This window comes from Apis florea, unplaced genomic scaffold, assembly GCF_048593485.1.
Source record: "Apis florea isolate Af1SG1 unplaced genomic scaffold, ASM4859348v1 contig_3068_pilon, whole genome shotgun sequence".
NCBI classification, from domain to species: Eukaryota; Metazoa; Arthropoda; class Insecta; order Hymenoptera; family Apidae; genus Apis; species Apis florea.
This window is the reverse complement of record NW_028256700.1, coordinates 418,238-446,193: the sequence shown is the minus strand read 5'-3', so window position 1 is coordinate 446,193 and position 27,956 is coordinate 418,238. Positions and strand designations below refer to the sequence as shown.

The 27,956-nt window shown below is 21.4% G+C and overlaps 3 protein-coding genes across 6 annotated transcripts in view; all 3 read left to right on the top strand.

The window, feature by feature from the left end:
• The first annotated feature begins 109 nt into the window (after positions 1–109).
• Positions 110–19,687, top strand: LOC100872634 (trichohyalin-like). 3 transcript variants are annotated; one of them, XM_086908117.1, is made up of 11 exons: positions 110–176; positions 384–742; positions 1,054–1,238; positions 4,521–4,631; positions 4,704–4,800; positions 6,322–6,369; positions 6,446–6,586; positions 7,043–7,190; positions 7,258–7,405; positions 7,469–7,569; positions 19,660–19,687. In XM_086908117.1, exons 2-10 carry the CDS (start codon positions 432–434, stop codon positions 7,486–7,488), a joined length of 1,209 nt encoding a protein of 402 aa, XP_086764243.1. In that variant the 5' UTR covers positions 110–176; positions 384–431; the 3' UTR covers positions 7,489–7,569; positions 19,660–19,687.
• On the top strand, positions 10,638–20,170 carry LOC100862974 (uncharacterized). Its single transcript, XM_031920533.2, has 9 exons — positions 10,638–10,723; positions 10,923–11,247; positions 11,558–11,742; positions 14,423–14,533; positions 14,606–14,702; positions 18,862–19,005; positions 19,076–19,304; positions 19,372–19,516; positions 19,581–20,170. The coding sequence occupies exons 2-9, from the start codon at positions 10,937–10,939 to the stop codon at positions 19,598–19,600; spliced, it is 1,242 nt and encodes a 413-aa protein (XP_031776393.2). The 5' UTR covers positions 10,638–10,723; positions 10,923–10,936; the 3' UTR covers positions 19,601–20,170.
• Positions 20,171–21,090: 920 nt separating this feature from the next.
• Positions 21,091–27,956, top strand: part of Pino (protein pinocchio) — a 50,535-nt gene continuing 43,669 nt past the window's right edge. The window contains exons 1-2 of one of the 2 annotated variants that reach the window (XM_012495080.2): positions 21,091–21,373; positions 23,640–23,815. In XM_012495080.2, the coding sequence (XP_012350534.2) occupies positions 21,318–21,373; positions 23,640–23,815 (232 nt within the window). In that variant the 5' untranslated portion in view covers positions 21,091–21,317. Of the gene's footprint in view, positions 21,470–23,639; positions 23,816–27,956 lie in introns of both variants that reach the window. The other variant, XM_086908141.1, reaches the window with a different exon arrangement.

Here is a 27,956-nt window from a genome sequence, read left to right as displayed (position 1 = left end):
GAAGTATCCCGCAAATTCTGTATTTTATTCATAATTTAATTTCCGAATTGGTTTCCCGAATTGGAATCCCTACTAACTTCAATTTAAACCAATCGCACTATGAAGTTAGCAATATAAATATAGCATTCTCAAAGTATTCTACCAACGGCTTCTCTAAGCATGTAGGTGATTTATATGTAAGTATGTGTATATTGTGAAAGTTTAGAGAATTCTTATAATTTTATTTTATAATATTTTAATATTTGTTCTCTTTATTATTATATATAATTATATTATATAATATATAATAATATTATAATAAGAAGATATTTTCTTATATATCATTTGATGTGATCTACATATTTGTATCTTATTATATTTCTAACCTAAAAAAAGATTTGCAGGTTAAATTTCATAAATATACATATACTTCTTCGGTGTTTATTATAAAAATGAAACGAAATACATCAAGTCATTCGCATCGCGATGAGAGATTTAGACAATCACGCAGTGAAGATAGCGAAACTGGTCTACGTTCAAGAACAGAAGAAGAACGAATACGACGTAGACGCGAATGGATGATACAACAAGAACGAGAACGAGAACACGAAAGATTGAAGAAAAAGATGATTTTAGAATATGAACGTGCTCGTGAGAAGAAACTAGCATTATCAAAAAGAAGTAAAACTAAAAGTAGATCCCCAGAAAGCCGAAATAGAAGTAATGCACCAAATACATCTAAAACATTTATATTATCCGAAAAGTATGTATGAATAATTTAAATAATTTTTAGTTTAGTTATTTACATAAAATTGTTTTAAATGTAAATAAAAATATAGTTTAAAAGAAAATATATTTGAATGAAAATTATATTATATTAGATATGCAATATAATTTGATTAATGTTTATTGATAAATAAGTACATATAACAATGTAGTGTAAAATTTCCAGTATAAGATATATTATTTTTATATACAATATTCGAGAAAATTTAATTTATAATTTTAACATGAAGTTTATTAGAGTCATATAATAATTCCTTTTTTTAAATAAAAAATTATTTTGTACTACAGATTAGAATCTTCCGATGGTACATCTTTATTTAGAGGACCAGAAGGTACTCAAGTTAGTGCAACAGAACTACGAAAAATTAAGGTAGATATTCACAGAATTTTGCCAGGAAAAACAACAACAACAACTGATGAACTTAAACGAGATATTATCAATCCTGAAGATGTGATGCTCAAAAGAAGAACGGGTAAAATGTTATTTTTTGTTTTGATTATTAACAATTTAAAATTTTATTATCATTGATAAAGAAATAGCAAAGGTATGTATAAATTCAATACAAAAGGTTAATTATTCCATCAGAGGAAGATGAAACTTTTTCAACAAAACTCATAATATCAAAAATATATGTGAACTCAACATGGAAGATGACTTTAACAATTTTTGTAAAAATATAATTACTGAATTTATATTCCAATAAATTTTAAGCTTTGTAATATAAAATTAAGATTTTTACATTATCTTTTTTTAGTTATAGTTAAATATTAATTTTAAATAATAAAAATTTTACTTCACTAAATACAACATTTGAAGAATTATAATATAAATTTCTACAAACAAGAAAATGGATTTATTCTCATGTATCTTTTAAGTGTAAAGATATTTTATTTTATAAATTAATAACATATTCTTAATTCATCAAAGAAGAAAATTTGAAATACAACGCTGAATCAAAGTATTGAAAATGTAATATGTAATACATAAGCACAATATTTATCATTTATCTTAAATGTTCTAAGAATGCTTTTATTTATTTTGCAACTTTTTTACAATTGCATTTGAGTTTGTACAAAAAATTATGCTTTCAGAATATTAATAACATAAAAATTATTTTACTGTTATTACTATTATATTGCTATTAAAAAATAATTTTTTTAAAATATGCTTTAAATTTTTGCTTTCTTTTGTATATTTTTTTTATGTTTGGAATATTTGATTGCTTTTTAAAAAAATAATTTTTTTTTAAAGTATGCTTTAAATTTTTGTTTTTTTTTGTGCATTTTTTTTATGCTTTTGGAATGCTTACATAGTTAAATACTAAAGTACTAAAAATATAAAAAATTTATACTAAATTTATTAATATATATTACAATATTTTCAAATCATTGAGTTTTTTTTTCTTATGAAATATATAACCTGTAGCAATAGATCATTTAAAAACTTTTAATCAAATTTACATTGTATTTTACTGATAATTTTATTCCTGATTGATTATATTATAATTTTTTTATTCTCTCTTTTTTAACTAGCTATGAAGTTATCAATTATACTAAAGTATCTTATCTTTGTTAAAATTCTTTTATTAGAGGCAATTATCATATATATGTATATATAAATATATATATATTGTAACAGCTGTAGAAAATTGATATAATTTCATTTTATAATTTATTTTCTTTTATTCATAATAATTTTTGTATATTGTTTTATATTATTATTGATGCATATTTTTTTATGTATCATTTGATGTAATATCATTGATGTATATTTGAATTTTATTATATTTCTAATACAAAAAAAATTTTTCAGGTTAAATTTGACACATATATATATTTCTATGATATTTCATAATGAATAATTCTATGATAAAAATAAAACAAAATACATCAAGTCATTCAAGATGAGAAATTTAGACCATGTAGTAAAAATAGCGAAACTAATCTGCACTCAAGAACCAAAAAAAAAAAACAATTAGAAAAAAATGTGAATGAATGAAACAATAAGAAAAAAAATTTAAAGAAAATAATTTTTAGAATACAACATGCTTGTTAGAAGAAACTAACATTATCAAAAAGAAGAGAAGTAAAAATATATTGAAAGAAAAATGCGAGGTAGAATTATTTCGTTATAATAATTTTTAGTTTAATTATTTATTTAAAATTGTTTTTAATGTAAATAAAAATTAAAAAAAGAATTAAAAAAAAAATATTTGAATGTAGAAATTATATTAGATATGCAATATAACTTGAAAAATTGTAAATAAGTATATATGATAATATAATGTAAAATTTCCAGTATAAGATATATTATTTTTATATATTTGCGACAAATTTTTTATGATTTTAAGATTGAAGTTTAATACACTTAAATCATATAATAATTACTTTTTTAAATAAATTATTTTGTACAGATTAAAATCTTCAGATGATATAACATCTTTATTTAAAGGACCAGAAGATACTGAAGTTAGTGCAACAGAACTATGAAAAATTAAAGTAAATATTCACAGAATATTACCAAGAAAAACAACAACAACTGATGAACTTAAACAAGATATTATCAATCCTGAAGATGTGATGCTCAAAAGAAGAACGGGTAAAATGTTATTTTTTGTTTCGATTATTAACAATTTAAAATTTTATCACCATTGATAAAGAAATAGCTAAGGTATTCAATGCAAAAGATTAATTATTCCATCAGAGGAAGATGAAACAGAATTCATAATATTAAAATATATGTGAACTCAACATTGAAGATTCATCCAATATCAGAATTATTATAACATTAATATACAATAATAATCATCAAAATTAGAATAATATTGAAATGAATAATTACTAAAAATGTTTAAGTAATAGAAGCATTTATGTCTATTAAATTTTTAAATAATAGTTTTTTCTTATTTTTTCAATTGCAAAAATTTGTTAATTATATTTAAACAATTCTAAATTAAGAAAAATTTAAAGAATTGAAAAATAAAATTTATGTATATTTGTATATCATGCTATTAGTCAAATATATTTATAATATAATATAATATGATATAATTCATCAAATGGAAGATTTTAATCATCCTGGAAGATATGATTTTAAAATTACAATTTTATTACATTACATGTGGATTTTTCCCACATAATTTTTTTGTATAGAAATTTATTATTTTTTAATTAAATGTTTAATAAAAAATGAGTTCTAACTCAAAAAAACTCAAAAAAAAAAAAAAAATAGATAATATAAAGTGAAAGATATATATTTCCATAAATTTATAATTATGGATTTATGTATATCATTTTATAACATCTAATACTCAAGAAAATTGTAAATTATATATAGTCTGCTACAAATTCTGAAAAGAGATTTTTATTAATAAAGATTAAATAAATTATAAATCTATCTATTTTTTTCAAAATATGGTATGAAGCAGTAAAAGTTTGATTAGTTATGATTCATATATGTGCATATATATGTATATATTTTTACATCATTATATAAAAATAATATAAATAATATGAAAAATAGTTATTGTTATCTTTTTCATATTTTGTAGCTAGTCTATTTATATAGTTTCATGTATACTATTTATATACATATTTTATTATTAAAAAGATCTGGTTTACAATTGTTAAGAAATAGTCAATTTATATATCAATTTAAATACTTTAAGGTCTGTTATAGTTATCTATTATATAGCTATATTTTATGATTTTATTATTTTATTTCTAAAAAATTTTATTAAAAAATTTAATTATAGGAGAAGGATCTAAGCCTATATTTGAAAGAGAAGAAATAAAAAATGTATTAACAAAAACAAATGAAATTACAGAACATCGTACAGTTTTAGCTGTAAATATTGAAAAATCAGGTATGTTCTTTAATTAAAAATAATAAACTTTTTATCATTATAACTTAAAATTACATATAATTTTATTTTTAGAAAACGAAACTAAAACATGCAAAAAATATGCAATTTCATCAAATTCTATCAGAAGTCGAAGTCGTAGTTTTCAACGTACATCATCCTGTCATTCCAGGTTTGTTTATGTAGCGATAATTATATCAATAATTATATTTTGGAAAGTTTAGTAAAATTGGCATAATAATTTTTAGTTATTATTATATAAGATTATTGTATTATATTTATTTAGGAGTTACATAAAGATCAATTCCGACTAAATTCAATATATATGTCATCATTAATAGTATAATTTTTCATTATATTTAAAGTCAATTTTATTTATGTAAAACACTTTCGGCTGAAAGTGTTCAGTTCTTATTTTTTTTTTATTGGAATATAAATTGATTTAAGTTTCTTAATATGGATATAGTTAACCTGAGAAAAACAGGATTTATCGAAATTTTTTTACTTAGAAAATTTCATTTGGAAAATTTAGAAAAAATATTATTTTTTTCATTTTAAAAATTTCTAAAAAATTTATTGCCATTTTTAAATTCAGGATTAGTTTCTTTCTTTCTCTCTCTCTCTCTCTCTCTCTATATATATATGATTTAAATTTTATTTTTTTCTTTCTATGATTAATATAAAATCTCATAAAAAAAATTCAATAATTTATCACTTAATTATTTTTTTTCCTTTGTAAAAACTTTTATTATGGCTTTATTAATAAGTTATTAACAAAAAATGATAATGATGTACCTTTATACTTCATAATATCTATTCTTACATTTTTTAGTTTGATCATTTGCATATTTTCTTTTTTTTTTTTTTTTTTCAAAAAAAATATAAAAATACAATATGTCTTTTATAACTAAAAAATATATTGATTAATTATGTATTCAAAACAAATTTATATTATTAATTATGTATTCAAATTTATATTTTACATATATTCTTAATTATTTTTGATAAAAATAATATGTAATATTTATTCCAAACTTTAAAATATAGATTTATAAAATCTTTGATACTTTGATATTTTTAAAATACATGCACAAGCGAAACAAATAGAGATATGTTTTATTTTTGTCATTTCATTTGATATGATAAGAAATTATACATAGACTTTTTTTTTTATTTATTATATGTTTTATTGAATACTTTGTATAATAAAAATAAAAATTTTTAATACCAATTTTATTAAATTATCTAATTCTTTTTATTTAAAAATAACTTTATATAAGTTTAATTATTGTACTTATATATGCATTTTTTTTTATACAATCATTCTTTTTTCATTTTCTCATATATTTCTCAAATATATTTAACATATTCAAATTTGAAATAAAAATGTAAAATGATAAAATGAATGTTTTAAAAAAAAATAAAATATTTAATTTTTCAATAAGAATTAATAAATGAGAGATTAAATCTAATTTATTTTTATATAGACATTTATATATATCTAATCAATACTAGAAAAAAATTTATGCAATATAATATTGAGATATGTATAATAAAACATACTTTCTGTAATAAATAATAAGGATTATAAGTATTATATTATTATTAATAATTTTTAAATTTAACAATATTAATTAAATGTAAAAATGTAGAAATCTAGAAATTCATAAATTAATTCTTATTCTTTTATTAGATACGAGGATTCAAGACATGACGACAGAAATAGTTATAGAAATGATAGGTAACATAATAGCTTATAATTTTATATATTTATTTTTTAATTTTATTAAATCATTAAATAATTTATTATTGTTTAGGGAAAGAAGTTGCAGTAGAGATAGAAGTAGAGAGTACAAAAAAAACAGACGATATGAACCATTGCACAATGTAGAAGAAAAGCATTTACGAGAAAGAACAAGTCGTAGACGTTATTCACGTTCAAGAGAACGAGAACAAAAGTATGTAACGAAATACATGAAATATATAATATTTTGTATTTAAAAATATCGTACTTAACTTACAATATCATGTGAGAGACGTGGTATGATGATCGGATCAAACCTAAACAATTCATGTGAGAGACCTAGTATGATCGGGCTAATAATAATTTAAAATATATGTTTATTTAAAAATTGTAATAAAAATGTTATTTTACGATTTATTATTCATTTCAAGATAATAAATCTTTCTTGTTCAATGATAATTTGATAATAATTATTTATTAAACACTTTGTAAAATAAAATTAGTTGTACTTTATATATAGATTTTCATAGACATGATGTGATTTGAACAACTTTGAATGCACAATCAAAACGTGAAATGGCTTGAGACCAACATTCTTATTGTTTATGGAGCTATTGGAAATCGTAAGGCAAGGCCTAAATTGAATTTTAATTATAATATTTTATTACAGATCATATAAAAATGAAAGAGAATATCGAGAATATCGAGAAACATCGAGAGAACGATCTCGAGATAGAAGAGAACGAGAAAGATCTAGAGAACGTAGAATAATTCCATCTCACTATATCGAACAAATTCCTGTTCCTGTTTATTATGGGGTGAATATTTATTTTACTTCCCTTTAATTATGATGGAAAATTTCTTAACAATAATGAATTTTATTAGAATTTTCCACCAAGGCCAATAATGGTTAGACCTTGGGTTCCAATGCGGGGTCAAGTACCAGGATCTAGGCATATTGGTCCATTAACACCATTTCCACCACGATTTATACCTCCAGATATGTATAGACTTCGTCCACCTCCAAATCCTAGTATGTTTATAAATCTATAGTGATATATATAAATGTTGTATTAATTTTTCGTGTTTTATTTAGGATTTGGACCTATGTATTAATGAAAAATGTGGAAATCTTATATAATAGAAAGTTATAATATGCAAATAATGAATAATGAATTGAATAATATTGAATAATGAGATGACATTTGACAAAAAATAAAAATGTTAAAATCTATCATGATATATGTCAAGATTGGACAACTAGCTTATGAATCAACTGTTTTTCGTTTGTTCAAAAAAACCATAAAAAAATGTTTCCTTTCATATCTCTAAAGAATTTCGTCTTCTGACTCAATAATCCTTCTTCCATTAATAGATTACATAATATACTTTTTTAATCATTTCGTTTTTCATAATCATATTTCATTTTGTTTTACATATGTAATAATGATTAATATATTCATGCTGAAAGAATCAATTAATTAAGAGTAAAAGTCATACAGTTCCTCGAAAAAAACGAGACGAACTATTTAATCGAGAATCAGAGAGCTCACAGAAAGAAAAAAGTTAATGGAGTATATATTAAAAGTTGGCTGTATATGTTATTCACAATTTAAGGTAATCAATGTATAAGATATAGAAACATTGTAATTTTTTTAATTGTTATATTATAAGAATTTTAATTTTGAAAACTATGTAAATTCTTATAAATAATATATATATATATTATTCATTGATATAGCAAAATCATTAAAGTATTAAATTGCATTAAAATTGCATTAAAATACATTGATCAAGATTTCATATTCTTTTTTTGACATGCTAACAATTCATTCTTTTGATTATTTATATATCCTTATAAATTTTAATAATTAAATTATTTTACGATTTTGCTATATCATAGAACACACTTTTAAGTACAACTTTGAATCTATTTTAGTTTATTTTTTAAATTTTGATTTCTATCCATAATATATATCTATTTTATAGATATTTTATAGATATATATATATATATTTTAAATTATAATTTCCAAAATTATGAATTTGTGATCATTAAATGATTATTATGATAATTAACATACTTATGCTATATGTTTAATATATTTTTATATAAAATTTGATTAAAAATGTTTAATCTAAATATTTTTATTAGCTTTATATTATATTTATAGTAAAATAAAAAATAATCTTTTCATATAAATATATGCATGTGTATTCAATATATTTATTATTATTATATAAATATATTGTATTTAAATAAAATATTTCTCTAAAATTTTTTGTGTTAAAAAAAAATTTTTATTAAATCATTGATATAAGTTATTATTGGAAATTTCTGTGAACTATATCAATTACTAATAATATGATAGTAGCAGACAATTAAGATGTTATAATGCGTGAATTAATCAAATTCAATGCCGAGTTTGAACATTCCATCAGCCAAAGAATTGTTTATATTTTTTTTTCTGCAAATTTCAAATCTATCAAACTTTTTGTTTGGTAATTATGGAAAGTACTGACAGAATTTGAAGAAAATGTGTTCTTTGATATCGATAATTCAAATTTTGCATCATCGAATACTATCATTGCTGATAATATCTTTCGATACGTGCAATTCATTAATATTATTGGTGCAGTAATTGTGAATGTATTCACGGTACTATTGATATTTATTTGTATTAGATTACAATACATAATATAATAAAGTGATACAATGTTATATTTTTTGCGATTTAAAAAATGTTCTTATATATTTTTAATACAGATTTACTTTGTGATGATTTTGATTTCAATTGCTTTTATTTAAAATTATTCTTATTTGTTTATAAAAATTGTTAATCTTTATTTCAACAAATTTCTTTCCATGTTATTTTATTGATTAACTGTAAAGCTATAATTTACATATAAAATTTGAAATGATTTTTATGATCATTTTTTGTTTCCTTTTGTTTTTTTTTTTTTTTAAATTGACATTTACACTGATAAAAGTCTCGTAGAAATATGTAAGTATGCAATTTTTATCCAACGAATTTAAAGTAGTTATTGCAGAAATTTCTTAGAGCGAGGATTAACCGATTAATTTTAATTTAATTTTTCAAAAAATTAAGAATACTAAATTAAAAATTGAATTTGTTATATAAAAATTCTGGAAATAATTAATAATAATTTCTAGAGAATGGAAAATATTTTTTTTAACGTGTTTTTGCATGTAATTTGATCTTGATATAGTAGAATTTTTGTTGTAGAAATATAATATATATAATAAATATAAATAAGATAGAAATATAATATATATATATATAAATATAATAAATATTATTGCAAATTTCAATATAGATTGCTAAATCGATTTTATAGCGCATAAAAAATCATTATTAGTTTTTTTTTATAATTAAACTGTTTACATGTACATCAATTTTCTTTAAGGTTTTTAAGATTTTTTTTTAAGGTAAACTTAATTACTCTGATTTTTTTAAACTCTTATGGTAACTTAGATCTTGAATTAGTATAGATAAACAATAAAATAAATTCTTAGTAAAGTCTTTTAAGGATTTTTGTAAGCACTTCTTCAATAGTAAGTTTAGATTCTTTTCTATGTAATATAATTTCCTCTGATACTAGGGGAATTTTTTAACGAATAGAATTTAGATCGATTAATAATAACAATATAAAATATTAAGTGCATATAAAAAATATCTTTGATTATTCGTAATACTTATTAATGCTATTATCTTTTTTATTGCAGTTTTAACTCATTAAAACATATCTGCAACTACAACCATGCAACTGAAAGTCTTTTTCCAATTTTTCAATTCTATTTTGAAAACATTATAAAAATATGTATTTAATTTTGAAAAAAGATTTCTTTTTGTTTTTAACAATTTTTCTTAACAAGATATTGCAAATCTCCAAGGAGTAATATCATTAAAAATTTCAAAATCATTTTTTTCTGTTTAATTTCCGAATAAAAATAAATTCAATCCATTTTCATAAAAATAAGCAATTGGTATAGCAAAAATGTAAACTATTAATCTTATTTTACATTCAATATAATTTAAGAGCAATCTTGTCTCATATGAATGTTTGAATAGATTTACATTATCATTATCTTTAAATGATCCTTCTTCATTACAAATCATAATTTATTATATAAAAAAAAAAAAACATCATTTAGAAGTATCCCGCAAATTCTGTATTTTATTCATAATTTAATTTCCGAATTGGTTTCCCGAATTGGAATCCCTACTAACTTCAATTTAAACCAATCGCACTATGAAGTTAGCAATATAAATATAGCATTCTCAAAGTATTCCACTAACGGCTTCTCTAAGCATATAGGTGATTTATAGGTAAGTTTAAGTATATTGTGAAAGTTTAAAGAGTTTTTATAATTTTGTTTCATAATATTTTAATGTTTGTTCTTTTATTTATTATAATAATAAGATATTTTCTTATACATTGTTTGATATAATGTACATATTTAAATCTTTTTGTACTTAAAAAAGGATTTGCAGATTAAATTTCATAAATATACATATATTTCTTTAGTATTTATTATAAAAATGAAACGAAATACATCAAGTTATTCGCATTGCGATGAGAGATTTAGACAATCACGCAGTGAAGATAGCGAAATTGGTCTGCGTTCAAGAACAGAAGAACGATTACGACGGAGACGCGAAGAATGGATGATACAACAAGAACTAGAACGAGAACACGAAAGATTGAAGAAAAAGATGATTTTAGAATATGAACGTGCTCGTGAGAAGAAACTAGCATTATCAAAAAGAAGTAAAACTAAAAGTAGATCCCCAGAAAGCCGAAATAAAAGTAATGCACCAAATATATCTGAAACATTTATATTATCCGAAAAGTATGTATGAATAATTTAAATAATTTTTAGTTTAGTTATTTATATAAAATTGTTTTAAATGTAAATAAAAATATAGTTTAAAAGAAAATATATTTGAATATGAAAATTTTTTTATATTAGATATGCAATATAATTTGATTGTTTATTGATAAATAAGTACATATAATAATGTAGTGTAAAATTTCCAGTATATAATATATTATTTTTATATATAATATTCGAGAAAATTTAATTTATAATTTTAACATGAAGTTTATTAGAATCATATAATAATTCCTTTTTTTAAATAAAAAATTATTTTGTACTATAGATTAAAATCTTCAGATGGTACATCTTTATTTAGAGGACCAGAAGGTACTCAAGTTAGTGAAACAGAACTACGAAAAATTAAGGTAGATATTCACAGAATTTTGCCAGGAAAAACAACAACAACAACTGATGAACTTAAACGAGATATTATCAATCCTGAAAATGTGATAATCAAAAGAAGAACGGGTAAAATGTTTTTTTTTGTTTCCATTATTACCAATTTAAAAATTTATCATCATTGATAAAGAAATAGCTAAGGTATGTATAAATTCAATGCGAAAAATTGATCATTCCATCAGTGGAAGATTAAACTTTTTTAACTTTTATTATTATTTATAATATAATTTTATTTTTATTTATTTATTATTTATAATATAAATTATATGAACTCAGTGTAGAAAATAACTTTAATTTTTCAAAAAATATAATTATTGAATTTATATTTGAACACTTTTACATTATTTTTTTTTTGTGATTAAATATTAATTTTGAATAATAAAAATTTCATTTTATTAAATGTAACATCATGAAGATTCGTAACATTGTTTATAAATTTCTACAGATAAGAAGATGGATTTATATGTCATATATCTTTTATAATATTCAACAATTTACTCAAATATAAAAATATTTTATGAAGTTAATATTTTTAATTTATCAAAGAAGAAAATTTGGAATACTATGTTGGATCAGAGTATTGAAAATATAATGTGCAATATGTAAGCACAATATTTTTTATTTTAAGTGTTCTAAGAGTGTTTTTATTTATTCTTTTGAAATTTTTTTGCAAATTGCATATGACTTTGCATAAAAAAAATTATGCTTTTATATTATGTTAACAACACAAAAATGATGTTATGTTTTTAATATATTGTGTTTTTAATATTGTGTTTATGTTTTTAATATATTTTTAACCATTTTTTTAAAATATACTTTAAATTTTTATTTTGTTTTGTGCATTCTCTTTATTGATTTAGCTTGGCTTTTGGAATATTTTTATTCTTAAAAATAGAAAGAATTATTTTACCAAATCTGAATTTCTGTTCTAAAATGATTCTTTATAAATTCAATTTTTTATTAGAACTTAATTGTTAGAAAAAGAAAAATTAGTTTTATTATTTTGGAATCAAACATGTAAAGTTTGATATTAATGCTAATAGTTCTACAACTGAAGAATAAATATTGAAGATTAAAACATCTTGAAGATTGATATCAGAATTACTAATATGATATTGAAATGAAAATATTTAAATAATAGAAACATTTATGTCTTAAATTTTAAAATAATAGTTTTTTTTTCATTTTTTTTTAATTGTAAAAATTTGTCAATTATATTTAATTTATTAAACAATATATATTTAAACAGTTCTGAATTAAGAAAAATTTAAAAAATAAAATTTGTGTATAACTTATACATATTTATGTTATTAGTTAAATATATTTATGATATAATATAATAATAAATATGATATAATTCATCAAGTGGAAGATTTTAATCATCCTGGAAGATATGATTTTAAAATTACAATTTTATTATATATGGATTTTTTCATATAACTTTTTTGTGTAGAAATTTATTATTTTTTAAAATAAATGTTTAATAAAATGTGAGATTAGTATTGATAAAGAAATAGCAAAGTTATGTATAAATTATACAATATTATACAATATTAATACAATATTAATATAATACAATATTATATATATTATAATATAATATTATACACAATATTAATATAATAAAGATTATTATTCCATTAGAGGAAGATGAAACTTTTTCAACAAGAACTCATAATATTTGAAATATATATGAATTCAACATTGAAGATTGATGTGATATTAGAATTAGTACGATACTATAATAATCATGAAAATAATACAATTAAAATAAATAATTAATGAAAATATTTAAGTAATAAAAACATTCATGTCTTAAATTTTAAAATAATAATTTTTTTTTCATTTTTTTTAATTGTAAAAACTTGTCAATTACAACTTTTAATTCTTAATTAAGAAAAATTTAAAGAATTCAAAAAAATAAAATTTGTGCATAACTTGTATATATATATACATTATATCATACATTATATTTATGATATAATGTAATAATATTAATATGATATAATTCATCAAGTGGAAGATTTTAATCATCCTGGAAGATATGATTTTAAAATTACAATTTAATATTATTACATATGGATTCATTGTATATAATTTTTAAATTTATTACTTTTTAATTAAGTTTATAATATATTTATATATTTATTACTTTTTAATTAAGTTTAATAAAAAAACAATTCTATAAAGTCAAGAAAGAAAAAGATAATATAAAGTAAAAGATATATATTTTCATAAATTTATATTTATTATAAATTTTTCATCATCATTCATTAAATTATCATTTTATAATATCTAATATTCAAAAAAATTATAAATCATATATTTTCAGCTGCAAATTTGAAAAAGAGATTTTTATTAATGAAGATTAAATAAATTATAAATCAATCTATTTTTTTCAAAATATGGTACGAAGCAGTGAAAATTTGATTAGTTATGATTCATATATGTACATACATATGTTTATATTTTTATATTATTTATTATATAAAAATAGTAATATAAATAATATGAAAAATAATTATTATCTTTTTCATATTTTGTAGCTAGTTTATTTATATAGTTTCATGTATATTATTTGTGTATATATTTTATTATTAAAAAATCTGGTTTACAATTGTTAAGAAATAGTCAATTTATATATCAATTTAAATACTTTAAGATCTGTTACAATTATCTATTATATAGCTGTATTTTATGATTTTATTATTTTATTTCTAAAAAATTTTATCCAAAAATTTAATTATAGGAGAAGGATCTAAGCCTATATTTGAAAGAGAAGAAATAAAAAATGTATTAACAAAAACAAATGAAATTACAGAACATCGTACAGTTTTAGCTGTAAATATTGAAAAATCAGGTATGTTCTTTAATTAAAAATAATAAACTTTTTATCATTATAATTTAAAATTACATATAATTTTATTTTTAGAAAATGAAATTAAAACATGCAAAAAATATGCTGTTTCATCAAATTCTATCAGAAGTCGAAGTCATAATTTTCAACATACATCGTCTCGTTATTCCAGGTTTGTTTGTGTAATGGCAATAATATTGATGGTTTATTACCATTACACAACAATTGCGTATTACAATTGTTTTATTTTTTGAAAATTGAAATATAAATTGATCTAATTGAAATTTAATAAGGATATAATTAACCGGAAAAAGATCAAGAGAAAATTTTTCGAATTTTTCCCATGTAGAAAATTTTTCGGAAATTTTCTGAAAAATTAGATATTGTTATTCTTTAAATCAGGATTGGCGTAAAACAATCGATACACACACACACACACATATTCATGAATTCATGAATATTTTAAAGTTTTAATTACAGAATGATATAAAATTTATGAAATATATTCAAAAGTAATATTTTCAAATTGATTGTGATCAAATTCGCTTTTGAATATATTCTTTAAATATATAGATAATTGTATAAAGTGTCAAAAATATTGGGACATCATTATAAATTGGAGATTCCTGAAATAATTTTGAAAAAACCAACATTTTAAAATTATCCAATTATCAAAAATCTCCAATTTGTGAATGTCTCAAAAATGTTGGTACATCCTATGTATTATTTTATTAATTTTAATCTATATTTATAATTATCCCAAGTATAATGTGCAATTGTGCATTTTAAGTTTTATTTTGTGTTTTGCATTACTATAGTCTTCTTTGTTTCAGCTTTGCTAATGCTCCACAAGAAATATGGCAGAATTAAACAAGAATATTTTTGTCATCTTCTGTACCAACATTATCTTCCTCTTCAAAAAAAAGGCGGGCATCTCGCGGTAACTTCATTTAACTTCTACTTAATGCTACATATTTTTCTATTTGAAAAAGAAATCTATAAATTTTTATTACTTGTGTGATTTTCTTCAGATAATAAATGCTTCGACATGCTTTGTCTTTCGTCTCACGGAAAAATCCTAAGTAAGACGCTAATTTGAATATTATTATTTTTCTTTGGATTCACTGAATCTTGTTTTCTACTTGCATCTTCTGCGTCGAATTTTTCTTTCTTAGATTTCTTATTCTTATATTTTTCCGGGATTCTAAATTTCAACGAGTAAATTTATCTTCTGATTCACCAAAGGAATTCCTTTTATATTAGAAGACTTTCATCTTCCTCTTAAAATGAATCTTGTTTCAGCACACTTCTTCACCGAATCATCATCTTTTGTAATTGTAGTTTGATTTCTTCTCAAGATGAAAATTCATCAAAACATAGAAACTTTTTCATATATTCAAATATATATAATATTCATATATATAATAAATATTCGAAATATATTCGAAAATAGAGTATTAACAAGAATGATTGTCTGTCCAGATACAGTCGCATAATTTTCAATATTTACAATATTCGAATTATTTACAAAATCAGCATCTATCTTGTCTGTTTTCTGTTGAAATATTCTAGAATTACATCCTTGGACAAAAACATAGCACATGTGTGCTATCATTAAGTTTTCATGGATAGAGTCAGAAATTGCTAACTCTGGCGAATGGCATATAAACAGTAAGAAGTAATATAAAGGATTTATAAACGAAAAAGAATTTTGATTGTTGGTTTTCATATTTATTAACGAAATATATTAAATTGGGTTGGCGAAGTGATAGCACACTTTCAAAATTGTAATATTTATTATCTATTACGTGGAACAAACATAAAAAAACATTTTATTATTTAATAATGGGTTGATCCGCCTTTGTTCTCTACCACCTCCAGCATCCGTTTTGGTAACGAATGAAAAAGTCCTCTGAGTAATTTTGCGATAAATTGTTCCACTCTTTTTCAAGGCATTTTTTTAATTCTTGAATGTTTTGAAATTGTCTATTTTCTCTAAACTGCTTCAGATAATTTTCCCCAACAGTTCTCAATAATATTCAAATCAGAGGAACACGCTGACCAGTTTAAAACTGTAATATTTTCTCTAGCAAAATATTCTTTTACAATTTTGGCAGTAACAGCAACGTTATCTTGTTGAAATATAAAATTATCAGCCGCAATATTTTTCGCATACTTAGTTATTTGTTTTTGTAACATAAACGGTGGCATTCATTTTGCTGCTGATTGATAGTAAATCTGTTTTTCTGTTATAGCCAATTCTGGCTAATAGTTGAATCCATCTGGACCATTTAAATTAAATCGTTTCTCGTCAGAAAATATTACTTTTCTCCATTTCTTGTTCCATGTACTCTTTTGCAAAATCTAGACGATACTCCTTGTGAATCTTTTTTAGGCCTGGTCTCTTTTTTAATTTCATATGTTTTATATGAGGACATGTTTGTAAAACACGTCTAACATTTCTGGGGTTCGTTTTTACTTCAGATTTTTCTGCAATTTCACGTGACGTGAGAATTTGACACGGCACATATAATTGCACGAGCAGTAATTGCGATGGCACTACTTTTTTTTGTTCCGTAATTGTCGACGTCTTTTAATAAATTATAAATAACTTTTCGACTTCTGTCGACAAGTCTTGGAAATTTTCGAAATTGTAAAATTTTCTTATTTTAATTTCAAAATTGTTTTAATTTCTGCTTTATTCAGCTACTTTCCACGCCCCATTGTTTGAATGAATATTTGGCAGATTAATATTACGTTCATACCACTCGAAATAAACAGAAAGACTAAGAAGTGGAAAAGGAAAGGTGTGATATCATTTCGCCGACCGGATTTCACGATTATTGTTGGTAAATACAGGACGAATAGCGGGGACGAATACAGTTTTAAGATCATTTATTTTATTACTACAAGATACTGTTTACATACTATTCACCAGACTTAGGAGTAGGACTTTCCGACTCTATCCATGAAAATTTAATGATAGATGTTTGCTATCTTTTTGTCCAAAAGTGTACTAGATAGAAGACAGATAATAATAGAAGACAGTGATGTTGCCCTTCGAAACGAGCGATTCTTTCATCTATTATTGCACATTATTGAGTTTCCACTTCCTCTATCGCTGCTTTTTTTTTTGAAGCACTGGCAAATATTCCTCTTCCGATTATTTCAAAGATGATGATGTTCTGTGAATTGTTTCTCAATGATAAAAATCAAACATCAACTCTATGAGAAGAGAGCCTTTTTCTAAGGAATTTCATGTCAATGAACATTCCTTTTTCTTTCTAAAGAATCCTTCAATATACCGTTTTTGACACCAATATTGCATCCATTATCGCTCGTTTCTTCTTCATAGTAATTTTATTTATACATACAATTTATTATCAATTTGAATTTATTTTTTCAATGGTTATTCTATTAATTTTTTAAAATACAATAATTTTTAGAAACACAGAGGACAATACGTTTGTTCCGTGACCGATATTGCTTTATCGATATATCTAATTTCGATGACGATATTGTCATCTTTTGTGCCATGATATTCTATATTATAACTGTTATGCTTATAATAATATTTTACATATATTTTTGATAAAAATAACATTATATAATATTTATTCTAAACATTAAAATATAGATTTATAAAATCTTTCATACTTTCAATATTTTTTAATTAAATAAGAATTGATATAAACTTTTTATCATTTTATTGATAATTAATAGAATTTATTATTAGCATTTTTTTTTTATTTGATACTGGCACATAATATAAAATTTTTAGATATGCTTTTTATTCAGGTGATATAATAACTTTTATTCAGGTTAATAATAATGATTAATAAAAATTACTAGAAAGAAGGTAAGTAATATTAATTTAATTTTAAAATTAAAAAAAACTTTTAAATTAATGTTTGTTTATATAAATATCGTTCATATGCGAAAAAATCGCTAATAAAACGAAAAAGTATTTACTCAATATTTGATATCCTTATGTAATATTTTCTTAATTAAATAGTAAGATAAAAAGATGAAATAGATAAAATAATATATTTACAATTGAATTGTAAAAAAAAAATTAATATTACGTATATAGAGTATTGCGTAAAGAAGAATAAGCATAAATTAAGCATTATATATCACTATTATTAACTTTTAAATTTAATATACAATATATTTAAATGTATCTAGAAACTAGAATTTTTATCAATTAATTCTTATTCTTTTTTAAATATTCCAAAAATTTTATTAATTGATATATATAAAATTTATATAAAATTTTTTATATAATTTAATTTATATAATTAAATTTATTAATATAATTTATTATTCAGGGAAAAAAGTTGCAGTAGAGATAGAAATAGAGGATATAAAAAGAAGGATAAGCAATATGAAAAATTATACAATGTAAAAGAAAAACTTTTACGAGAAAAAACAAGTCTTAAGCGTTATTCTCGTTCGAGAGAACGAGAGCAAAGGTATGAAACGAAATATGTGATATATCGTATTTGTTAAAAATTGATTTTTAATATTTATATATTGTTGCAGATCATACAAAAATGAAAGTCCTTATCGAGAATATCGAGAAACATCGAGAGAACGATCTCGAGATAGAAGAGAACGAGAAAGATCTAGAGAACGTACAATAATTTCATCGAATTCTTTATTGAGTTATAATAATAATAATAATAATAATAATAATAATAGTAATAGTAATAATAATAATAATAATGTTAATTATTATATCGAACAAATTCCTGTTCCTGTTTATTATGGGGTGAGTATTTACTTTACGTTTTAATTATGAAAGAAAATTTTTTAACAATATTAAATTTCATTATTAGATTTTTCCACCAAGGCCAATAATGGTTAGATCTTGGGTTCCAATGAGGGGTCAAGTACCAGGATTTAGACATATTGGTCCATTACCACCATTTCCACCACGATTTATTGCTCCAGATATGTGTAGATTTCGTCCTCCAAATCCTAGTATGTTTATGAATTTATAATGATGCATATAAAGTACTGTATTAATTTTTCGCGTTTTATTTAGGATTTGGACGTATGTATTAATGAAAAATGTGAAAATCTTATATAATATAAAGTTATAATATGCGAATAATGAATAATGAAATATGAGATGACATTTGACAAAAAATAAGAATCTAAAATCTGTCATAGTATATATCGAGATTGGACAACTAGCGGGTCAAATGATTTGTATACCTTTTTCTTTGTTCAAAAGAACCGTAAAAAAATGGTTCTTTTCATATCTTTAAAAATTTTAGATGACACAGGAATCTTTTCACCATTAATAGACCATATAATATATTTTTTTATAAGTAATCATTTCGCTATTCATAATTATATTTCATATGTTTTGTTTTACTAACTATGCATGCTATATATTGTTTTACTAATTAAGCCTGATATATGTTATTGACAATTTAAGATTAAGTATTAATATAGAAGATAGAAATATTGTAATTTTTTAATTATTATATTATAAAAATTTTAATTTTTAAAACTATGTAAATTCTTAATAATAGTATTAATATTATAGCAAAATTATAAATTGAATTATTAAATTTCAAATTATTGTAATTTTTTAAATATGATAAAATTAAAATACATTGATCAAGATTTTTTTGAGGTTTTTATTAATTGTTCATTCTTTCATTCATTCGTATTGTTTATAAATTTTGATAATTGAATTATTTTACGATTTTGCTATATTATTATAGATATATTATAGATATATATGTGTAGTTATTTTAAAATAAAAATTTAGAATGAATCTATCTTATTTTATTTTTTAAATTTTGATTTGATTACTATCTATAATATATCTATTTTAAATTATAATTTCAAAATCATTAATTCGTTTTATATTTAATATATTTTTATGTATATAAAATATTTTATTATGTATATTATGTATATTATTATGTATATAAAATATTTTATATGCATGTAAATATATTATATATAAATAAAGTATTTCTTTAAAATTTTGTATCGAAGTAATATATATAATATTAATTATATATATATTATATATATAATATTATAATATAAATATAAATATATATTTAAATAAAATATTTTTTTAAAATTTTGTTTAAGATAAAATTTTAATAGATCATCGATATAAGCTAATTATTTTTAGAAATATTAGAAATGTTATCAATTATTAATAAAGTTGTGAAATCTATCATAAACTATTAAATATTTATCTTTTTAAAAATATTTAAAATGATGATTAATTCAATACTTATTATATTCCTTGTTCTATTATTTGCTCTTCTTGTGTCTTCTATATTTGTTTCATTTGCGGTATCACAGATGGCGCTGATTGCCGAAATTTCAATTTATTTCTATCCTTTTCCTGTTTATGCTTCTTCTATATTTTCTCTTGACACGTGCCTGAAAAAGAATATATTAATAAATATAGTTTCATGAACATATTTTTATTACAAAACTATAATTTTAATTTTTAATATAAAAAATAATATTATTATAATAGATATTATATTTTTAATTTCATAATGAATCTGTAAAATGTAATACTTCATATGTGTCTGCAAGATATTGTGTAACAGAATATTTGTCTTACTTTTCATAATTTTATATTGAGATTTAATTTCATTTCCAACTACTAACAATTGCAATTCTATTTTAAATCGAATTATTGATATTAAGAATTAGACTAAAATGATAAGGTAATTCTTGTTGTATCGAATAAAAAAATGCATTGAATGTTACATCTTTTCTATACCTCGTTTGTGATATGGCAAATTTTTCGCGCGATAGTGAGGTAAATTGTCAGTCGACCATCAACCATCGGTACGTGCGTATTATAAAGACGTATTGTTTTATCTATTGTGGAAATATTAAAAAATTTAGTGTCAATAAATAGTGAAACTTTAAAAAAATTAACAGGTTAATTTTTTAAAAAATTAAAATAAAATATTTTAATATTATGAGATTTTATATAAATTATATAATTTATTAAATATTTCGCATATATATTTCAATCTCATATAAATTTCCTTTATGCTAAGATAGTTTTATATATCAATTATAAATTAGTTTTATAAATTAATATAAATTAATTATCTATGATTTCAATTTTTAAATTGATAAAGTTTTATAATAAAATAAAACTTTTATTAATTTATATTAAAAAAATATTTTTTATCTATTTATAAAGATTTATTCATTATCTTTAATTTCATTGATTTTTTAAATAAATATTTGTAATTAATAATTAAAATAATTTAAACAGTATTTATTCACAAAAAAATCTTAACAAAGTTTTGATATATGTATTTAGTTACATATATATATATATACATTTATAATATAAAAAGTAGATTGTTATATATTTTTATTTTATCTTCGAATCTATCAATACTATTGATTACAATTTTTATATGGATAAATGTGCATTGTAAATATACATATACATATGTGTATTATTATTCCGAATGCGTATTGTTTTTCTATTTTTCTTCTTCTCTCTCTTTGATACTTTTTTTTATCCTAAACTTTTCTGCTTTTTTTTATTCTTTTTTCTATCTTTATATTTCTATTTATTATTTTTTTTCCTTCCACAAAATTTTTGAAATTCATAAACTTTAATATTCAAAAACATAAATTAATTTATATCAATTATGATTATTTTTTACTGTTAGACATGTCAATTAGATATATATTTGTGAACGATAAATCAGTCTGTACATTTTTGTGTTTATATCATAAATATTTGTAAGAGTATATATGTTTACTTACAAGCATACTTTTATTGTTCTCTATTTAAACTGATATCAATTAAGAAGAAATTAATTTAATCTCATTTATCATATTTGGTAATTCATTGTTATATGATAAAAAGATAATTATTCGAAATAGAGAATCTTCGCCGATTTCAATAATTTTTAGATGTATTGTAGAAACATTTTGAACAACTTTTTCTTTTGCATACCACTGCAGCCTTAGTTTTAGAAATATTTGCAAAAAAGATTGCTATTATAACATAGAATTTCTCTTATATGTATATATCCTTGATTACGTGTGTGTAAACATGCGATCCTCTGTAAATGTAAACACATGACGGCAGCAGGCAACTAAGACGTTATAACGGGTGAACTAATCAAAAATCTATTTGCTCGTAGATTATAATGGGCTTAAAATATTTCAAATCCAATGTCGAGTTTGGACATTCGATCGCCCAAAGAATTGTTTTATATTTTATTTTTTTTTCTTGAAATCCGTGAAATGTGTTAAATTCGACATTGAATTTCAGATATTTTAGTTCAATATATTATATTGAATCTAGGAGTAAGTAGATTTATCCCTTACCGATCTATCCTTTTTGGACGTCGCCCGTTATAATGTTTACAGTGGTGATCACAGTGGTGGTCACTTATAAAAGAAATTATATGTAAGAATAGCAATCTTTTTTTGCAAATATCTCAAAAACTAAAACCAAACAGCAGTAATATGCAAAGAAAAAAATTGTTAAAAATCTTATTTTCTACAACATATCTAAAAATCATGAAAATCGATAAGAATCCCCCCATTGATCAATACATTGCAAATTCTCCTGTTATAAATATAGATCAAATTAAATTGATTGATTTATATTATGAATGATATAGAATATTGATGTTTTAATGGTATTTAATGATATTTTATTTAAAAGAATAATCGTTAATAATTTAAAACTATCGACTTTCTCTATGGTCTGACGCATAATATGTATATATACATTCATTAGAGCGTGAGATATTTCAAAAAATAAGAGTTCGAAATTTAGAACATATTTAGAATATAGAAAATACTTTATCATTTATATGATAATTCAAACAAATTTTCATAAATTAATAAATTTTGCAATTTTATTTAAACATCTTATAAAAACATCGAATGTCATTTATCGAAGAGTGGGGATAAACTTGATAAACTTAATTAAAAACTTATTCTGAATAAATTTGCTTGATTGAATTTGATATACCATTATTTCATTCTAAATAAAAATTGTTAATATTTATTTATCATACAAATTATACATAGTTAATGTTTTGATTGAATTCCCTTTCTATTATAGATTTGGTGTCAAATTGACTTTTTGTTTGGTGACTATGGAGAGTACTATGACAGAATTCGAAGAAAACGTGTCCTTCGATATCGATGACCCGGACTTTGCACCATCAAATACTACTATTGCTCATAATATCCTTCGAGGCGTGCAATTCACTGATATTACATTTGGCGTCAATAAATGTGAGTACATTTACGTTATTATTACTATTTATCTTTATTATTTGTATTAAATTACAATACTAGTAATATAAACTGATACAATGTTATATTTTTTGTGTTTTAGAAAATGTTTTTATTTTTATATACTTTTAATACAGATTTATTTTGTGATGATTTCAATTGATATCTAAAATTATTCTTATTCGTTTATAAAAAATTCAACAAACTTCTTTCCATATTGTTTTAAATTATCAATGACATTGATTAATAGATAAGACTACTAAGATCAATTACAATTGATTAATCGTAAAGCTATAATTTACACATAAAATTTGAAACGATTTTCATGGTCAAGCAAGAAATGAATCATCACATTTTTTGTTCGTTAAGTCAATTTACAAATTCATATATTTACACATAATATATAATATTATTTGTATATGAATATAATACATTTTTGAGAATCTGTTATTGTAACTATTAAAAACTATTAAAAATTATTTTTGTTATTATTATTTTTATTATAATTTTTCTATTGCTTTTATTTATCGTTTAATATTTTAATCACCTTCGTAATCAATATTTTTATATACAAAATTTTATATCAATTACTAAAATAATTTTTAAATTTATAATTAATTAACTATAATAATTAAGAAGAATTTATAAAACTATCAAGTACATCGAGTCATTAAAATTATCAGAGGATTAAATCTTTCTTAGCATATCTTTTGTTCTCATGAAATAATTCTAATTACATCGATTAAAAATTAATTCATGATTTATTAATTCAAAAATTGACATATTTAGATAAATATTTAGTTTTAATATATAGTAGTATAGTTACATATTTAGATAAATATTTAAATTAAAATCGAATTATGCATTATCATTTGATTCGTATATATATATATATATATATATATATATATATATATATATATGTATATATATATATATATGGATGTGATGATACAAAACAACATAATTATCTTAATTTCTATCGCCCTATTATTATATTAGAGAGCAAAGTATGCATAGGTATGTGATGGAAACTCGATTTATGAAGAAAATTGGATCCACGTGGATATCAGTTTTCTTCCTGAGAAATCAACCTCGAGTCGATGTGCCGTCATATGGACAAACGATTTCTTCAATCAATGTCTGGTGCGTGCAGTAATCGCTTAGATAACGATATTCCTTTGTTCAACTAGCGGATAAGATTCCGTTCAATCAAGCAATGACAGTACCTGTTGCACAGTAATGGCACTCAGATGTCATTAATTTTTTTTTTCTTCTCTTCTATTCTATTATATTTTATTTTTAAATATTAAAACTTTATTTCACGGAACATTAAAATTCTTGGATTCTATATTTTTTGATACTCAATGTATATTATTCTTATATTTGAATATTATTTTATATTTAAGTCAAAATATGCAATATGTTTTTAAATTGAATTAAATATTTTGTTTAGATTATAATAATTTTATTAAAGTTTTTCATAAAATTAGGAATATTATTTAAATATTTGCTATTTGTATGTTTTGCATATTTTTATTATCTGCCATTCATATAGTAGCGTCCTTCATTACCAACGATTTTATTTCTGTACAAATTATTACTAGTAGATGGAGTTAAGAATCCATATTTATAAAATAAAATAATCGAATTTTTTTTCTGATAAAATTTTATTTATTTTTATACTATGTTAGCATTAATTATAATTTAGTTTATTTTACGCCAATAAATACGTATTATTAAAATGCTCAAAAGTATTTTAAATATTAATTTCAATCATTTTCTTAATTTTCTTTATTGCTAAATCTAACAACAAAATCTAATAATTTTGAAATTTTTTCCGATTGAAGTTAAAGTTTATCAAGACCCCCTGTGCACAATAACATAATTTTTAAACTCTTTTACGATAATGATTTTTTTCTATTGTAAATTATTCGCAATTTCTACTTATCAGTAACGATAAAAGCTGACATTATATATACAAAATTGTATTCTCTCTTTCTAGATGTCATAAGTCTATTTGGATATATTTGATTTATTATAGTTTTAACTTTTTTAAATTATATACAATCTATATTGATGAAAATATTCAAATATCTTCATTTTACATTATTACAAAATGAAATACAAACAATATATTTCAAATTAAATTTAAAATATTTATTATCTTAATATTTTTAAAAATTAATATTATTAAAATAATTTTTTAGCAGAAATTTCAAAAATCTTATTTTATTATAATTGAACACGAAACATGATCGTATTAGAATATGCTTTAATATTCTTCTTTTTTACAAATATATTAGATCGAATCGATACCCTTTTATTTCTTGCACTATTAAATATTATTAGATATCTATTACAATCTCCTAAATAAAGATTTATATTTTTTACTTTTTTTCTGAAGATAAAAATAATCTTTTAATTTTCATTTTATATTTATTTAATTTAATTTGAATTTTATTTAGCAACTTTTTAAATAAAATCAAAGAGAATAGGTATTATTACATTGTTACACTTATCTCTTGTATTGTGTATTGTAGGAAAGTAAATAGATTTTTTAACACTTTTATAAGTGCTGATTAAAAAAAATATTTTAATTACAAGAGATAAAGTCGAATATTTAGAATATCATACACATTATTAATATTAGAATCGTAACGACGCAATTCGTTCGAATTCCATTTAACGTATACATGACAATGTATGTTACATTTGCCTTGCATTTAAAATCAATAATGGATCAATAATGATCCTTGTTTGACACTCCACCGTCGGACAATCATTCGATCATTTAATCGAGCAAAATAATATTCAAAATGATATTCATGTCTTATTTGAACGAATTGCTTCATAGTTAAATGATAATTAAATACAATTTCAATTAATAAATATAAAAAATCATCTATATCATTTAGATCATAGATTGAAAGTAGTTGCAAAATCTATAATTTTAATCGACTTTTAATTGAAAGATATTGTAAATTTTGATTTTTTCAAATAATGCTTACAAAAATTAATAAATTAAAATAAATCAATATTTATGACGAAATTAATACATTTCTTATATATATAAAAACATTTTTGTTAATTCTACTTCCAATTTTTTTGTTATAAATGATTTTTAATCATCATTCTGATCATAATCCTTCTTTGCGACAAATCATATTTAAAAATTTGAATATAAAATCTTTAAAAGATTAACTTTCGTCTTGTAAATTTATTCAAATTTTAATTGGTAAAAATCTCAAGCAAAAAACCTTCCATTAAGATCATTTTAAATCGAATGATTCCAAGAAATATCGAACCTCTTTTTTCTTTCTTTCTAAACAAGATTTTCAAGTACAACTTTACTTCGTTTCTCGCAACTACACGGAAAACAACATCCGGGTAACGAGTTTTAGATGCACAATCGATCTGTTCCTTCGAAGTTGAACGATACCAGAGACGCCTATCTTTCAGGGCCGTGATTATTTTTAGGGAACTCTTGAGTTCGGATAGAAAATTCGCCTTGGCCAGCAACATGTTACATTACACATCAGCATGGATTAAGAAATATGCAAAATTGCCAAAAATTATATTTAGTTCTTGTTATCTGATTCCAAGATAATAACGCAGATGCAATATTAATCAATCTGAGGATTTGTTAAATTCATTCAGTCGATCACGATCCGGTATTATGACGCGTAGCAAAAATCCAGTTCAGTGAACTATACTTCGTGTCATCTTTGACGTCAACACGATTGTTTATGATAATTTATTTGATCGAAAATATTTAATCGAATAGTTAGTTTCGATCGAGGAAAGTAGAAATTGAAAGAGGAAAAGAGAGAGAATGATATTTTAAGGAAACGAATAAATAGGAAACCTAACCTGCAAGGTCAAATAGAGTTAATCGTTTTAATTCGACTTTTAATTTTTATCTTTCTTTTTTTCTAATCAAAGGAATTGATGCCATAAAAACAATAAGCTTTATACAATTCAATTCTCTGGAATAAAGATACAAAATATTTAACAAAAATACGATAAATTTCTTTGAAACAATTAAATTTATTATATAATCTCTTTTTGTTACAACCTAATTAATTTGGCAAACTGAAAATAAACCGATGTTTTGTCTATATATAACTGCGACAATTAT